The sequence below is a fragment of the Lingula anatina genome, chromosome 7 (genome assembly GCF_051362555.1).
Source record: "Lingula anatina isolate TDL-2025a chromosome 7, LinAna3.0, whole genome shotgun sequence".
Lineage (NCBI taxonomy): Eukaryota > Metazoa > Brachiopoda > Lingulata > Lingulida > Lingulidae > Lingula > Lingula anatina.
This window is the reverse complement of record NC_141773.1, coordinates 2,502,074-2,519,687: the sequence shown is the minus strand read 5'-3', so window position 1 is coordinate 2,519,687 and position 17,614 is coordinate 2,502,074. Positions and strand designations below refer to the sequence as shown.

At 38.5% G+C, this 17,614-nt stretch overlaps 2 protein-coding genes across 7 annotated transcripts; one reads left to right on the top strand and one right to left on the bottom strand.

The window, feature by feature from the left end:
- Positions 1–969: 969 nt before the first annotated feature.
- LOC106167618 (uncharacterized) lies at positions 970–14,322 on the bottom strand. Of its 3 annotated transcripts, XR_015335399.1 has the most exons (11): positions 14,162–14,322; positions 13,231–13,303; positions 12,626–12,876; positions 9,373–9,538; positions 7,339–7,595; positions 6,723–6,891; positions 6,102–6,349; positions 5,370–5,502; positions 4,278–4,412; positions 2,941–3,841; positions 970–2,748 (listed from the first exon to the last, which is right to left on the bottom strand). XR_015335399.1 is itself a non-coding variant. In XM_087016880.1 (10 exons), the coding sequence occupies exons 2-10, from the start codon at positions 13,289–13,291 to the stop codon at positions 3,474–3,476; spliced, it is 1,788 nt and encodes a 595-aa protein (XP_086873006.1). In that variant the 5' UTR covers positions 13,292–13,303; positions 14,162–14,322; the 3' UTR covers positions 970–3,473. The 3 variants fall into 3 exon arrangements, 2 of the variants coding, with proteins under 2 accessions (XP_086873006.1, XP_086873008.1); XM_087016880.1 differs by having other exon boundaries at positions 970–3,841; XM_087016882.1 differs by lacking the exon at positions 14,162–14,322 and adding an exon at positions 13,447–13,467 and having other exon boundaries at positions 970–3,841.
- LOC106160102 (uncharacterized) lies at positions 9,395–17,607 on the top strand. 4 transcript variants are annotated; one of them, XM_087016886.1, is made up of 4 exons: positions 9,395–9,559; positions 15,396–15,445; positions 16,326–16,493; positions 16,820–17,607. In XM_087016886.1, exons 2-4 carry the CDS (start codon positions 15,415–15,417, stop codon positions 17,062–17,064), a joined length of 444 nt encoding a protein of 147 aa, XP_086873012.1. In that variant the 5' UTR covers positions 9,395–9,559; positions 15,396–15,414; the 3' UTR covers positions 17,065–17,607. The 4 variants fall into 4 exon arrangements, with proteins under 4 accessions (XP_086873012.1, XP_086873011.1, XP_086873010.1 ...); XM_087016885.1 differs by lacking the exon at positions 9,395–9,559 and adding an exon at positions 14,468–14,940; XM_087016884.1 differs by lacking the exon at positions 9,395–9,559 and adding an exon at positions 14,468–15,051.
- Positions 17,608–17,614: the final 7 nt, after the last annotated feature.

Genomic DNA, 17,614 nt, shown 5'->3' with positions numbered 1-17,614 from the left:
AAACTTTCAAATACTAACAAAATATGTCACAATGCAAACCATGTGGAAACAATGGTATGGTGACTCAATATAAAATAGGGCCTTTTCTTCATGGTAGTCCAAATCCCATGGGTATGAATATGAAGATTTTTCATGAATTTTCATTTTTGCACCCAATATTTTACCACCAACTTTCAAATACTTCCAATATATCCTTCATAATGATATTTACGGGAAAGATGTTGAAATGATCACCAAACATCAAATATTAAATAGCCTTTTCAAGGGGGAGTCATTGGGTGGTAAAATATACATTTTTTTAATTTTCTTATTTTATCATTAAATTTTCACCTGCAAACTAACAAAAATTGCCAATGTATCCTCCATTATGCATACTGCAACATAAAAGTCATATACTCAAATAAAATAACATTTATTTTAATAAACTTAGAAGTTTTGTGGGGGGGGGGGAGTCAAAATTTCATAAGGGGATACACATTTTCATTATGAAAATCTGACTGGGGAGTTGCATTTTCATGGTACACAGGGGGATATACCGGTAAACTAATCTTACTTTCTTTTTCTGATACGACTCAAATGATGCCGCCTTTCGAAGACATAAACAAAACTAATCACTTGGTCAACAATAACTGCGTCTTCTTTAAAGAAGATGTCGTTAATTGACCTACTTATCCTTCGTTAATTAACCTATTTATCCCTGCCCCCAGTTAATTCGTACACATCCATCAGACTGACGTATAAGTATACATGTAGTATGTCCTAATGCGAGGCACATAACTGAAGCGCACAGTTATATAAATGAGGTACCGAAAACGCCAGAGGTTTATATACAGAAAGAAAGCAGAAAATATGCGTTCAAATATCATTTGGTATTTCTTTACGTTATGCTATTCGAAACGGTAATTTGACCTCAACTGGATCTGGTGGAATTAATTCAACTCCTCAAAGATCTTGACAAAAAGTGAGAGATTGATTTCATGGTAGTCAATTACACTTTATTACAAAACTATATGTGTGACACAATTACTACAGTGGACAAATGTTTCTTTTAAGATTTTAATATTTAAAGATATCTTGACTTCCAGTTAATAGGTATATCCTTGATAATGACTACGTTAATACTGTATACGAATCTCCAATACGATATTGAAGAATAGAATACTGGTAAACTGGTATCCATTGTTGTCACATGTAAAATTATGACACGTTTATCACAAACGCTTGTACGGAATATACAGTATATAATGTACAATACCTGTTTCAATATGTATATTTATGCAGTGTGGTTTGACGAAAATGTTTTTTTCTTTCGAATATTTTTTTCAGATATTACCTGTTGTCATATATTTATTTCATGGTTTGATAAAAAAAAAGATCACTTATTTTAGTAAGTCTGGCTTATGTATTAAGCTGGGTAAAATGCCTTTAACAGGAATACCAGCACGATGCACTTACGCGTATTTCACGTATTTTACGTACACATTCTCTTTGTTTTTACGGCTTATAAAATCGTTCACTGCGTGAAAGACGACATACATTATATTATCTACACATTTTGAGAGGCCAACGTTGGCAGCATCGCCCGGGCACGAAGCATACACATTACACACACTTCAAGTCTTGCGAAGAATTATAATTATCAAAATAATTTCACAGTGACGTTTAATTTGATTATATATTTGCAACACGATTGACAAACGTTTGCACTCCTTTGATAACTAATTTTCCTCTTCGTTTTATATATTGTAAATATCCCGCTTATGTTTTAAAACAGACCTACAAAATCTTGTTTATAAGATACTCATATTCCTTTACATATATATATATAAAAACATATAATACTGGGTTAAGAGTCACGAATTTTATGACGAATGGTCAGCAAGCTTAAAAAAGTCATAATTCTTAGACAAAAAAAATGCAACCAAACCTCGTCAATAAACAAATATAGTATCTGGTTATAACATTCATGTATCTATTGGGTACTACATGTATGGCTAGGGTGGTAATACTCAAAAGGCACGGAAAACATAGCTAATCAATACCCTCTACCAGGGCCACAGCAGAGAAAATTGTCATGAATTCACCAGGCACATATCGGTTAATATGTAGTGAAAATCAATCTGTGGTCCTGGTAGAGGGTAATCACTCCTTGCTTCCCTGCTATACTAAGACTGGGTTCCCATGCCTAGATCGATCCATCTGGATCGGTCTAAGTCCCTGGGGAGTCTCACTAAATTGCTGTCAACTAACCTGTTTAATTGTCTGTCACGCCTACCGAATTAGCTAGGGGTTAAAGATAATTACCCCCTAACAGCTTAACTAGGCGTGACAGACATTTAAGCCGGTTAAGTTGATAGCAATTTAGTGAGACTCCCCAGGGAGATAGATCGGTCCAAATATCTGTGAGAACGGTCCCTAACTCTTGCTAACTAAGCAGTAATGGTGCTGCACCGCAAACTTTTACATAACTTTTAGGCTGCAATCGCAACATCGGACAAACTAGTCCACGGATCACATACGGTCGGCCCACTTAAATACTAAAATACTTTAATGGCCGCGGGGAATCTATTCAGTGTCTATTAGGAGATAAAACGGCAAGCTTAAAAGTGGGTTGCCATAACTGATTGGCAGACGAGTTAGTCTTCTGATAAGAATGCGGCCATTTGATCACAATTTGGCATAACACTGGACGTTTTGGACATGTTTTATCACACATTTGCTCTTTTGATAGATTAATATACACATGGCCTTCGTGTAGTTAACTTTTACTGTATATAGTAATAATATACACATGTCCTTCGTGTAGTTAACTTTTACTGTATATAGTAATAATATACACAACGCCTTCGTGTAGTTAACTTTTACTGTATATAGTAATAATATACACATGGCCTTCGTGTAGTTAACTTTTACTGTATATAGTAATAATATACACATGGCCTTCGTGTAGTTAACTTTTACTGTATATAGGGCCTACAAATCAGAGGGGCTTGGGGCAGAATGTCATCAACTGCAGCTTTATAATAGGGACATAGTTACAGCAAATTTTAACACGTACTTTGTACATGAACCCTTCCACCAAAATTGATATAATAAATAAAAACGAGCCATTACATTTGGTTTGTCTTGTACTTAAGGCAAATATTGTCCTTTTGGAGGCAATTCTTCACTTTAGTGACTGTCATGTATACTGTGGCTCATAAAGATAAGATGGAGATCTTTAGAATCGACCGCGTCTCAGGACCTTCTCCTGGAAAACATTTGGCACAGAAGGAACTCCCCGGTGAATGGGACTCGGGCATTCAGATAAGGCACATCATACGCTCGAGCCATTTTCAGTCCTACGGCAATTTTGTGTTGCACACATGCACATTACCTGCACATTTTAATTTGCAGAAAATATTTACACGTGTGGGTCTAACTGTACACGTCTCTTGTGTCGAATTCTGGGACCTCCCCGACGCAACATCACCCTACGAAAACCCAGGTTTGTATGCAGAGTCTGTTTGATTGAGCGTTGAGCAGTACGAAGGCGGTGGCGGAGGCGGGGCGTATAGGCCATCACCTCCAGTAGCATCCGTGTAAGAAGGTGGAGGGGCGGAGAAATGCTGTGAAGGCGGAGGGTAGGCGGGGTCTAGCGATGTGACTGGTCCATAAGCTTGTGACGGCGGGGGGTAGGCGGAGTCCATGGATGTGGTTGGTCCATAAGCTTGTGACGGCGGGGGGTAGGCGGGGCCCTGAGAGGCAAATCCGCCATACGGTTGGGTTTGCATTCCCATCTGTCCTGAGGTGGTGGTGTAGTTGACCGTCGAGGCAGTGGTGGTGAGATTGCGTGTGTTATCTACGAAAGACATACGATCACATTTTGAAAAAATTATACAAACGATCAATGGCGTTCTAGTGTATCGTATAATTTACCTGGGCGTTTTTAAATCTAAGAAATACCTGCAGGTGAAGAAATATTTACACAAACAAAAAAAAAAAAAAACAGCAAAATTGGCTCACTGAAATTATTTATGGTGAAAACAACTTGTAAGTAGGGTGGAGGGGCGGATACTCTGGAAGACAGACCCAAAATGGGTTTCTTAATGCCAACAATATTCCCAGAGTACTTTTTATTATACATATTCGATAAGCATCAGTCCCAAACATCCTATTACTCAAAGCCCTCTTTCACATCCCCCGTCTAATCGAACTTTCCCTCTTTCTCTCTCTCTCTTTCTCTTTCTCTCTCTCTCTCTCTCAACAAAACAAACCGTATATGAAAAGAAACTCACGCGGTCTGATCTGGGTTCTTGGGGATGACTTTTTGGATGATGAGCAAACCTTAATCACGATCACTAACAGAACCACGGCACCCAGTGAACCAATAACGATGCCCGCTATGGCACCGTCTGACAAACCCGATGGAACTGAAATAAATGACAATTTTTATTATTTAAAATATAGTGCAAAAGAATAAGATATCTAATTCCTGGAAGTAACATCGTCAAACTTGAGCGTATTTTAAAAGAACACTTCTCTAGAAACATCACAGATTTTCTGCATAAACATGAATGATGCATCTATTGATGAGTTTTAAAAGCTAAGCTTTGTCAGAGGGGGAAAAACTGTCTGGTGAAAAAATACTACAGGAAAAATACACAAATTATTTGCATACTTCAATGACCAGCCACCATGATTTTCTCACAAGACGACAGCATCATGTTTATGTCAAAAGATAACTCCACTGTTTTGAATTCATTCACACAAAGATAAGATATTTTCAATAATTTTACATTTGCCATTGCTTTGATTTACACCAGGCCCGTAGCCAGGGGGTTCGGGGGATTCGAAAGAACTGCCCTTTTGCTGAGAAAAGGTCCACTTTGGGTAAAATTTGATCTAGGTACATGAAGTTTTTATGGGAAAAGGTTCACTTTTTCAGAAAAAGAACCCCCCTTTTGAAATTGCTAGCTACGAGCCTGTACACTGTCGATATCAAACTGCCTTGTCGACCATAAGCCAGTCATTAAGGCCCGATTTTTGTTCTAGAAACCAAGAGACATTTTAAGGCAATCAACAGTAAGGAATTTGAGACTGGCAGATGGTCTGAGAGAACATTCCCAGACCCTATCGTACCAACTTTGGATCGAAGGGGATTCTCGCTTAATTGCAATTAACTTGGGCGGCTCCGATGTCTGTCACGCCTGCTGAAGCTGAGAGTTGTAATTAACTATCCCTTAGCAGCTTCAGTCCCAGACATATAAGCCGTTTGGTCTGAAAGCAATTTAGCGAGAGACCCCGTGGAGATGGACCGATCCTGTTAGATCGAACTAGGGATGGGAACCCAGTCTGAGAGGACAGGAAGCGGAAGTAGGTACACTTACCAACTGACACCTTGAAAGTGAAGCGATGGCTGGAGGAGGAGCTACGGTAAAGCCTCACGGAAAGATACTGCCCCGATGTGTAGAAATACTCAGGGGTCGATCCAACATAATCTGTGTAACTGTACTCCTTCAGCTGAAAACATACAGTGTAGATTAATATAAAATCGACATTGGAATCGGTATGAATATGGCCGTATTCACAACTAAAGTTGATATAATAAGAATTTATTCAGTTTTTCAAGGCCTCCGGCCCATAGTACATAAGTACTAAAGTTGATCTGCAGACTAACAGATCCCTGGATCAAATATGGCCGACCCACTTGAAAGCCTGCGGCGTGATCCCCGCGGGGAATTTATTGGGGATTATGCGGCAAGCTTTCAAGTGGGCCAGCCATATTTGACCCGCGGATCTACTTTTTCTGAATGCGCCCTAAGTATCCCATGAACGTAAATAAATATTTTATAGTATTATACCGCATATCAAAATACGGGTATTGTCAAGAATAAAAACTGCATCTACATGTATTTATCAACGGAATAACATATTCGTACCTCAGCTATGCTGGTAATTGTTAGATAAATATGTACAAATACAGTTAGATAAATATGTAAGTTGATAAATATGTAAGTTTACTTCCTCTGGAATATTAGGCTTTTCACGTGAATTGCATTTCAACAATTGACTCGGGCAATTCAACACTAGAATAAGACTTTTAAAAAATATTAACGTACTAGACTTGAAGACGTATAACGGCTGTCATAAAACTTCAGGGTGCCATAACTATAGAGGCTCAGTTGAGTCACGTTGACCTTCATTGTGGCGGAACTATCTCTGGTTCGAAAATACAAATAGCAGTAAGACGAACTGGAGTAGGACATGCTGCTACCCGACGCAGCAGAGACGATTTCAGTTTGGTCATCGCTCATGTAGATAGTGTCACTGCAATCATCCGTGCTGTCATCCATGTAACGGTAGTTTGCTGAAAAAAATGAACCAATTCGATTTGTTTCATAACAGGCCCGTATAGCCAGGGGGGGGAGGAGCTCGGGGGGGTGGGGGGGGGGGGTAGAAAGAACCCGCCTTTTTTCTGGGCTAAGGTCCACTCTGGGTAAATTTGATTTAGGTCAACAAAAGTTTCATGACAAAAGTCCCAAATATCTGAAAAAGAAATTTGCTGGCTACGGTTCTACATGTACATACTGTTCAATTTTCATTAAACATTTCCATGTTTCTTGAAAACAAGCAAGTTAATAGCTCACAGACACAATCACACGCGTGCGCGCACACACATGCACATTCCGAGGGAGAGAGAGAGAGAGAGAAAGTTTTCAGTCAACCCGTTAAAACCTTACTATTGGAAGACGACGGCGTGGCAGTGGTGGTGACTGGAGTTGACGTGGCGAACACCTGGAAACTGAAACTGATGGACGAACTGTAGCCGTTACTTAGGTACACAGTCAGGGAGGACCCTGTGGCGTAGTATGCACTGCTTGGCGAGCTGTCGTAAGAGCTGAGGCTGGTCTGAAAGTGAAAGTGAGATATAAATGACAATGATATATGTCACCTTTCATGTTTCTTAAAGCTCTGACTAAACAGTTTTAACCACATAAGCAAAGTTTTTCAGTTTATATTTTCCTGTATTAACTTATGCATTTCCTCACTTACCAAACCAATATTTTATGATTTTTCTCTTTGAAAATAAATACATGTTTACAAGTGCTACATATTTTTTTGATATCCTTAAAATAATGTTTGGTAGCGCTCGTCAACAATATGCTATCATTTTTTTGTCTGATCCGAGGCAAAATTCACAATGAAAGCGACACTGAAATTTATAGGATTTACAAACTTATTATTTCATTAAGACTAGGCCGATACGAGCACAAACACACACACTCATACACACACACACACACACACACACATACACACACACAAAGATTATATGTATAATAGAAAAAATCTCACCAGCAAAGTACTAGAGGTGCTGGACCCGTCATAAAAATACAACGTCACGTAGCTGCTGGAGATGGAAAGACTTCCAGAAGCGAAGGAGACCGCCAGGTAGTCTGTGGAGATTGCCGCTCTGAAATACATGGTACACGAGCTGGTGGAGGTCCTGTAGGTGTTGGAAGGGGCCCATGCGTTCACCCACAGGTACTGGCCGCTGTTCACGTACTTAGTCTGGGTACCGCACTGTGTGCTGTCGTCCATTGAGATAGGAACTGGGAATGAAGATTTATAAACCATTATAATAAATGTATCAATGTATCACTCAAAAAAAAATAAATAAATAAAAATAAATAAAAAAATAAGAAGAAGAAGAAGAAGAAGAAGAAATTAAAAGATTTAAATTTAAAGAAATATGAATACAACTTAACCTAGATGGAGATACAAACGAGCAAGATGATTCATCCGTTTAATGATACTAGATGACATTATCAATATTCACCTCATACTGAGCCCACCTGTCCCTTCTTTCCATGGGATAGATTAATTTAAAAAAGTGTTATGTCGACGAAATGCCAAACCTATTATATTTTAACACAATTTTCACCCTTGTCAGAGATGTCTGCTATGCAGAAGTTATTAGAATCATTCCTTCACCTGCGAGTAAGAGGGATGGTAGTCCGCTAGGAACCGTCGTCCGTTCCCCATAATTATTTTGTACAGGTGGCATTCGTCCCATATTCTGACCCCAAAACTACGACTAACCCTGCTCTGTACTTATATATACATACCTAGGGATGTTATATGACCGTGGCGATATGATGATCACTGAAGCCTGTCCATTTAGCCAAGCTTCAGTGAAGATCGAGGGCAACCTCGAGCCGCTACCCAAAAATGTCTCGCTTCACTCGACATTTCTGCGTAGCGTCTCTCGGAAAACCCGGATTTTACCTCGATGTAGTCTAGAATTTCACGACTACATCTTGGTTAAATCAGTCGTGGTCTCTTAAATACTGAAAGCCAAAAGACAGTGTGATCATGTGACCTTCTTGGCATCAAGAGAATAGTGACGTTGCTTGCGTTATATACCTACCAGTAGACATTTAAAATCTCTCACACTTAAAAACTAGCATAAACTAAATTAGCATAAACTTTTCACGTTTAATAATTATTATCTATCATTTTCAATAAGTCATATCATATGGGTATGGTTTGAAAACGGGAATTAGTATACATTTAAGCCACACGTGCATACAGATTATTTGTAAATCTATAACTTTTTAACGAGGGTTGTGTTATTTACGTTTTGTTTTTAAGCTGTTCATTCTTCCTCTTTATCAGATATATCGGTAAAAATCAAATGTATTTCCCCTTTGAACTTGTAATTACATGTAGCACATAAATGCTCTGAAAACCAGCACATGTACATTCCGAAACCGCCTCGTAGTAAAAAATGTCACCAAAACGTAGAATTATTACTCCTGTGAACTTGTAATAAACATCCGTCGATCTTGACTATATTCCGAAACTGCGTCGTTGTCAGAAATATCACCAACAAGTAAATTTCTTTCTCCTTTGCACTTGTGAAAAATTAGTTTGACTTTATTCCGGTCTGATGCTCCTTTTTTATCAGAAATGTCACTAAATAGTAGAGGTTTTGCCTTGGGACCTTTTTTCCGCAGCAGTACCAGCTAGGTGTGGCTCAGCTGACACGCGCATGGTCAGTGTCGACGGTTGAACGTCCACGACAAGTATTTAGCAAAAATTGACTAAATTGGTCAGACATTACGTAAGAATTTGGCGGGAGTTGACCAGCGCACGTGGACGAGTTTATTCCGTATAACATCTCTAGAGCGTGATATAGGGGCACTTTATTCGGTTTTAGGGGTGTTTTAGGATGAAATGACTGTATTTTTTCTCGGTGTGTATGTCAAATAATACACTGTCACCCTCTCGCGATAAATGCCATGAACACCTCTCGCTGACGCTCGAGGTGTTGTGGCATATATCGCTCGGGTGACAGTGTATTATCTCAAACATATATATACTTACGCGACAGAGTCCCCAGGGTGGTTGAAGTACCGGTGTGTCTCCACACGCTGAACTCAAAACTGTAGCCAGTGCTGGAGGAATAGGTCTTGACCAGATAGACACGCAACGTGCTCCCGGTCGTAAAATATGTGGAAGAAGGCGCCGAGTTGGAGTTATCTAACCTTAGCTGGAAAACATAACGTTATAGGTAAGTATTTCAATAATTACGTGTTGCAGACATTAAATTTGTGGCAAATTTCAACAGCAACAAAAACTGAGCATGTTTACAAGGTTCAGTTTTGTCCAACAGAACTCGTGTTATTTTCTCGTTATGAGCGTATGACTTGGAGCTTTATTTTACAATTGATGAAGCAGTTATAACATTTTCAACATGACATGTACTGGTCTTATGTTGGTAATGAACAATAAATATCCCCTTTCTTTCTTCATCAAGAAAACAAATAAACCTTCTTTATGTGTTGAGGATTCCCAACGAAATTATCATTTCTGAATTCACCTCAACGCTAAGTATGACACACTCTACAAACCAGCTGTTAAGGTCCACTAAATGCATGTGATGAAATCACTCATTTACATATTATGTTTATACTTGTAATCAGTCAGCATATTATCATTCACCTTACTTCAGTCTTGAATGAATATTTATCATCCTCTGTATAGGTATACCTGATAAGTAGAACTGATGTAACTTAAAAGTAGAAGCCCTCAATTGTTATCTATTGCATTGCAATTAGTATTTAAATGAGTTTCTGCCACTGTGGCATGCAGATAGATTCTCTGGAGATAATGTGTATAAAGGCTGAATGCTTGGACTTAATAAAGGGACTTTTAGACTTGGAACCGAATATGTGAGTCTGTGGCTATATTCCCTCTCCCAAGCATCAGTGACAAGTAAAATATTAGAAGAACCTGGGTAGGGTGGAACATGGACCCCTACATAATGGCGAGCTCGACCAGGGTCACTGCGGGGGAGGGATATACATGTAGCTATGGATATAGCTATGGATCCAACTTTGAAGATGAGTATGTGTATGAAGATGATGACTGGGATTCTGAAAAGGACTATAACATTAATGGCAGACTGGTGGAATGCCTGTCCAAGCTAGCCGACTTGTTACAAAGACAATATGGCTGTTTGGACCAGCAAAATAATGAAATTTCTGCAGAGTCTGAAATAAAACCAGAGGAAGAAGTTAAAGATAGAAACCAAAGCAAAGTAGATGGACCATCAGAAATGGAGAGGGGAACTGAAGTCGAGACATTGAGTACTGCTAAAGAAGATGAATGTATGCTGGAGTTTGTGATGGAACAAGTTGTAGGTGAAGAAAATGATGGGAATGAACTCAGCAAGGACATTGTGATTGAAAATGATCAAGAGGAAGAAAAAGGAACTGATTTCGAGAAAGGGGAGAAATGTGAAAGGCATGTTGAGAAAGAACAAGAACTAGGTTTGAAAACTGATGATGATGATGATGATGACAACAAATTTATTGGAAGTGAGAGTAAAATGGGTGAACTGAAGTATGATGAGAAACTTGCTGTAGAGGATAATGTTTTAACAGATAATGTGAAGAGTGCTAATGAAGGACTTGATAATGATGACCCACAGTTTGAGGAGAAACATGCTGTAAATAAAAGGGCTGTGACAGATTTTGAAAATTATGCTCATGAAGGACTTACTGACGAACGGATGGGAATGGACTTTTCTAACTTTAAAGATACAGACAGAGACAAACTTACTGAAGTAGAGATGAAACAAAGTGCAGGTGAGGTGGTTAAAGTTGTAGAGAATGAAGACAAACAAGGCTCAGACACAGAAAATGTTTGTGAGAACACAAAAGAATGGACAGGTGTAAAATGGGACTTTAACAGAGACAACAGAAAGGTGCAGAGAAAGTTTATGGCAGAGAAACTAAAATGGACACTTCTTCCACACTGCAAATTAAGATATGATTTTTTTTATTCAGTTAAAGGATAATGCATCAGTTAGAGCTGTACTGTAGGTTCGAAAAATGAGATTTATAGATATTTTACACTTGGCTCAGTATTTGATATTCTTGTTTCAATGTTTTAAGTAAAATTGCACCAAATAATTCATGACTTACATAAATTTTGAAATTAATAACATAAATTGTGTTTACAGATAAAGTTAAATTGAATTATAAAAGAATATGTGACAGCAGGTTTTTTTTATTAAAAAATGGTAAATTTCCAACATGTGGGGAGATTCCCAAGATATGTATTATAGAAGGTAAAAATATAGTTTCATGATATACCTGATACTGAATTGTTTAACTGGTGAGATTTTAAATGTACAGTCCATTAGAAAGCTGTTTGAACAATCTGTATTACAACTGGACATTTATCTCTGTCAAAATATTTTGGCAGCATGAAAATTCAAATTTAATTTCATTTGAATAACGACGTCTTTGTACAGCAATGGATTAGACAATGAACTGAATTTTAAAATTACAATTGTTAGTTAAAGAAATGATATTTGACAATTATATATGGATTTTTTTTTTTTGTAATTGAATCATGACAGATATTTTGCATAAGTGTTTAGCTGTTTAAATTTTATCTTTGAGCATTCTGTGGAATCTTTATTTCAAAAAATTATGTAACCATAATTTTTTTTGTGGGAAAAGAAGGAATATGTTAAGGTCCACTAAATGCATGTGATGAAATCACTCATTTACATATTATGTTTATACTTGTAATCAGTCAGCATATTATCATTCACCTTACTTCAGTCTTGAATGAATATTTATCATCCTCTGTATAGGTATACCTGATAAGTAGAACTGATGTAACTTAAAAGTAGAAGCCCTCAATTGTTATCTATTGCATTGCAATTAGTATTTAAATGAGTTTCTGCCACTGTGGCATGCAGATAGATTCTCTGGAGATAATGTGTATAAAGGCTGAATGCTTGGACTTAATAAAGGGACTTTTAGACTTGGAACCGAATATGTGAGTCTGTGGCTATATTCCCTCTCCCAAGCATCAGTGACAAGTAAAATATTAGAAGAACCTGGGTAGGGTGGAACATGGACCCCTACACAGCTTACATCGTACCTTGGAATGGCAATCGTTAGCTTGAGCCATCATCGTCGGATGCAATACAGGTGAAATCTGTACTCTGTGTACATCTCACGTCCCATTAAGAAAATTAAAAAAAAAAGACTAGAGCAATAAACTTGGCACCCAAACCGATGTTCAACCTCACAATCTGACTCGTCTTTCCACTTACCAACCGGGTGTCCAACGTGGAAGAACCATCGTAAAATGAAAGAGTTATGGAGCTGGTCGCAGAAAAGGAAGAAAAACTAAAAGCCAATTTTCCTGTTGACGGGGAGGCGTAGAAAACCAGAGAGCAGTAGGAAGAGGACATGTAACTGTTGCCGGGGTACCACGCCTTCACTGTGTGACTAGTGGAATATGTGTACTTGTAAGAGTATGAAGAACACGACCCTGTATAGCTGTCCATGTAATACGTGCTGCCTGTGAAGGAAGAAATAGATTGACGTTAATATTCAGTGTGAGTTGAGTAGACGGTAAAATTTTGGTATCTGTTTTCTATGTTGTTATTTATTTAAACTATACGGGTTTTCGATATAATTTTATACATTTCATGACAAGGTTTCTTTCAAACTCTACGGGTTTTTAATGTAATCTTCTATGTAGCATGCCATGGTTTCTTCAAACTCTACGCTTTTTCAATATAATTTTCTATAAAACGTTACATGGTTTCTTTCAGACTCTACGGGTTTTCAATATAATTTTCCGTATAAGATGTCATGGTTTACAACTGGACCAATTATATTTTCAAGCACAGTATGGTATTCCAGTACCAACCTTCCACGGCTATCGCGGACAGCAGCAATAAGGAAAAGGCTCTCCACCAAATTGCAGCCATTGCCTCTTCAACCTGGAGTTAAAAAAATTTGCTTAAATCAAATCCCCTTGATAAAATGTACAGAAAAAACGTGGGATTAAAAACTTAAAAGAGCTTTTAAAACACTGAAAGGTATTTAGTTGGACTGAAAAACACTTCACGCTTACTCTACACACCTAAAAAAGAAAACAGTACATAATTTCGGATTTAAAGCTACTTTTAAACCAATTTCTCTTCATTTCCACGCGTCCTTCTTCCTGGCGTTGCACACCCAAATCATAACTTTCTGATCGCATTATTTTGACATAATCTACATGTAATATTTAACATTCCTCGTTTATTTGACAGTGAGATAATTCACTTTGTAGGAATATTTGCGTACGGTAAGATAATAGTATGGTAGAATAGCTGTTGGTATAAACACTGTGAGCGCTGCAATGATGCCAGCTTATACATGTTTTATGTGTGTATTTGCTCACTGACGTGATGTACGTGTAATAGGCCTATAGCAACACCTGTGATTTCTCATGGATGTAGCAAATACTCTGTCACATTTTCGACCGTCTTAGGTATATCGTATCAGCTTTGCATGTCGTATGCTATACAAATATTGACATATTGACAACAAGCTGGGATATCTAACAGACCCCGAGGACAACTTCTACACCAGGGGGACATCAAGGATTCCTTTCGCATGCTGACCGTGATTTAGACATCCTTAAAATCGTTTTTTAGTGTGTCACTGTCTTTAAAATGTGGCTACCTTTTCAGTAAAACATACCACGTGGTTGAATTAAATTTCAAACCAGCTGTGGTAATCTGAGCCTAAAACTATTGATGTAAAATCACAGTCACTAGACTAGCGTTACACATTACTCATAGATGACATACCTGGTAAAAAGTACCGAGATCGGTCAAGACAGCCTTCCTTGGTCACTTCACAAATTCCGTTTTCCCCTGACTTCACACCTCAAGTCGTAATTTGATGACAGTGTAAACTCTCCACAGTACCAAAAAACCCAAGTATCACCTATTCTACTTCCGCCAGATCCAAAATGTCCGCCGAGTATTGACGCGGTGCTTAGTGACGTGAACAACACCTATTCATCCTCTTAAGCATGAATTGTTTACCTGAATAATACATCGACAATAGCAATGTAAACATACACGTGAACCGACCTACACTATCGATTGGGAAATTTCGCAATAACCCAAAAGTCTTTAGAAAACACAGTCTTTTTATAACTTGTGATATTGTACAATGATAAACTGATAATTTTATGACTAATGGTATGTTGAAAATGAATTTTTTTTCAGTAATTTCAGGATAATTTTGATTATATCGATAGTCCAAACAATCAAAACAAAAGCTTAATATTAATTACATCGTTATCCCAAATGCTGGCCGACTAGCAGCTTCTATCTGTGATTCGAGAAAATGTTTAGGTGCGAATCAAGCATTGTAGTGTGGTATTTTCAGCCATTATTTCGCCCCTATACCTTTAGAATACGAAACAATACAAAGCGCACGTTAATTTTCCATTGTGTAAACTTTTATGATTTGTACAAACATGTACTGCGGCACGTCACACTTAGACAGCTGATATTGTAAATATAGCAGACATCTTGTTGAACACGCACTTTGAGTATGGGATCTAAGAGCAATGGCTGTAAATATATGTATTTTCGGTTATAACCGTAGAAAGGAACAGCTCATGTACAGTATTTAGGATTGGTCGCCTCAGTAAAGAAGTCTTCGGTGTCATAGCGGTTATCAGAAGGTTAAGGGTGATAAATAATTTCTAAAGGGACCGTAGCAATATTCCGAATGTTCAATAGTCCGAAGGTTCATTGGTCCATATGTTCACCTTCGGACAGGCCAATGAACCCTTGATTAAAAAAACGATGAAAATGTTACCATTTTTTGGACCAATGCACCTTCGGACTATCGAGACGCCCACTATCTAAATTCCTGTAAGAATAAATGGGATAAACTTGGAAGCTTATTTTCTCATAAAAAGCGTTATTTTAAAGGTATTACTCTTCTTTTTATGCACTCATTTTTTCAAGGACTGTCCTTTTTTTAATAGTTCGTCACTGAATATTGTATGAATTTTACCTCTAGGACGGCTGCTTGCTAGCGTATGGATCTCCAGTCAACTTGGCCTGACTACGGTAAGTGACATAAGGGGTCATTCAACCACTGGGGGCTAATATTGCTCAGTAGGTGGAGGGTAGGTCTCTCGTCCTAAAACATTTCACAGTGGGGTTGATTTTTTAGAAAAGTTCTCCAGCGGGGGTGGGGGGTAGGGAGGTGTGTGTGTGTGTGTGTGTGTGTGTGTGTGTGTGTGTGTGTGTGTGTGTGTGTGTGTGCGCGCGCGTGTGTGTGTTTGTGTATAGGGGGTAGGGGGAGTCTTCAAAAGTCAATTGATGGAGGGGAGGGGGGCGGCAACTCACTGGATAGCCATGGCATGATATAAAAATCGACTGTCGGGGCGACTAATGTTATCAAATCCTGTCTGTTTGCACAAATGCATGAATATAGGCCTTAATGGATTGCTGATGGTTATTAATGATTAAGTTTGGATTTTCGTTTTGAAACAGGTCTTTTTTACATATTATGTATTAGTGTGGGCCAAAATGTGTGTCCTTTTTAAGACATTAAGTTAGCAAAATAATAACACGCCCTTGATTAGCTAATGGTGTATCTACTGTAGTTTCTAAAACGTTCAAGAAATAATTTTCATTTAGCCCTCACTTTCCCCTAACCAGATACTTTCAGCACCGGCTGCTCCCTACACCCACATCACAGACTTGAACAGTGAACTAAGCATCAAATAAATTTCCTTCTATTCTTCGCGACTTGATAATGATTAAATAAATTTATACGGAATTGGGCGGATTTTAGCTACACGTATATGTTGCCGTCAGGTTTTTTCACTGAGTATATGTGCCGTCTTGTGCATGCTATTGATGAATAGCACAGCAAAAGAAATATGTTTGCAATTCTATACATTAATCTATCTGCAAGATATATAATGTGCCTCCGTTGCAGACACCACCGAACCAACGACCACGCCCACTCCAGAAGAATTCCCACCTATCGCAATAGCAGCAATCGTGGTCGCTGGTATCTTTGGCTTCTTGGTACTGAGTGCGATGGTGCAAGCTGCAAAATGTGCTCTGGATAAACGGTCATCGTCAGCATCTCATGTTTCACCAGGTGGGGTCTCTTTTGGTATTCTGCACGAAATGTTCCAATGTTTTTTTTTTTTTTTATAATTATCGTAGGAACAAATGGGTACTGCCAAATATTAATATACATAAAACTAAATAAACCCATGCAGCGCAGAGGTTTTTCTTCAAATCATATCTTTTTAAATATTATGAAACCATTTCGGAAGTATGGCGGTGTTTTTAATAAAAGTGTTGCTGAGTAATATTAAAAGTGAAGCCCGCTGTAATTATGTACATCTTCATTCTTCCATATTTAATGTCCAGCACATACAAAAAACCAAGAATAATTTTAAATGGCGTTTTTCTTTTCAGAAGCTTATATCAGCAAAAGTGAGACAGCTGCAATGAATGGAGAAAATACTAGTCACTCGTACGAAGTTTCAGCCACGCCGTTTTCAGAACAAATGTCTGAACATCTTGTTTCTCCACCCTCGTCTGAGTTAGGCGTGTCAGTCACGCCGCAAGGCCCCAACTCTCCACCCTCACCACAAGCTGTAGAACAAGAAACGTTCAGAGATTCCGTCTTCACATCCTCTAAACCTATGGAGATGTCCTAGTATCATTCTAGCCTACAGTCTTCACCGTGGCCTATCACAAATGCTGTAGACGGGCGTCTAGGTGTGATAGAAATGGTTGTCATAGGAATGGAAGTCCGAGCTCCCCTATGATAAGTACAGGTTAGGGTTAGTTGGAGTATTGGGGTTAGTATATGGAACGTGTGTCACCTGTACAAAGTTATGGGAAGCGGACTACAGTTCCTAGAGGACTTCATTCCTGTCACACCAGTTCCCCACCGCCGACGTCAGCCAACGAAACGCGTCTTGACGGAACAGCCGGGTTCACGACAGGTAAATCAAACCAGCAAGAAAAATACATCTACTCAGATCTGTCGACTTTACGCCTCATTACGGACTTGCGAGTTGCTGACGACAGTGAACGACGTATCGTTATACAAAACTAGAAAAGAGCGAGAATCCCTGAAAAAAGGGGCTAAATTTCATCCTAGATCTCGGGTGTCAAAGATCGTAATTCTAGTAGCGCATTGTGTTAAATATTCTGCGCATGGCGGTGACTTTGAATATTCTGAGAGATTTTTCCATTATGTCA

What these genes read in the sequence shown, in the direction of transcription:
- LOC106167618 (XM_087016880.1), bottom strand. Translation starts at nt 13,291, where the DNA reads ATGGCTGCAATTTGGTGGAGAGCCTTTTCCTTATTGCTGCTGTCCGCG. An exon ending in CCACGTTGGACACCCGGTTG is followed by an intron (nt 9,539 to 12,625) that starts GTAAGTGGAAAG and finishes TATGTTTTCCAG; the next exon opens with CTAAGGTTAGATAACTCCAA. An exon ending in AAGAACCCAGATCAGACCGC is followed by an intron (nt 3,842 to 4,277) that starts GTGAGTTTCTTT and finishes TGTCTTTCGTAG; the next exon opens with ATAACACACGCAATCTCACC.
- LOC106160102 (XM_087016886.1), top strand. Translation starts at nt 15,415, where the DNA reads ATGGATCTCCAGTCAACTTGGCCTGACTACG. An exon ending in GTCAACTTGGCCTGACTACG is followed by an intron (nt 15,446 to 16,325) that starts GTAAGTGACATA and finishes CCTCCGTTGCAG; the next exon opens with ACACCACCGAACCAACGACC. An exon ending in AGCATCTCATGTTTCACCAG is followed by an intron (nt 16,494 to 16,819) that starts GTGGGGTCTCTT and finishes TTTTCTTTTCAG; the next exon opens with AAGCTTATATCAGCAAAAGT.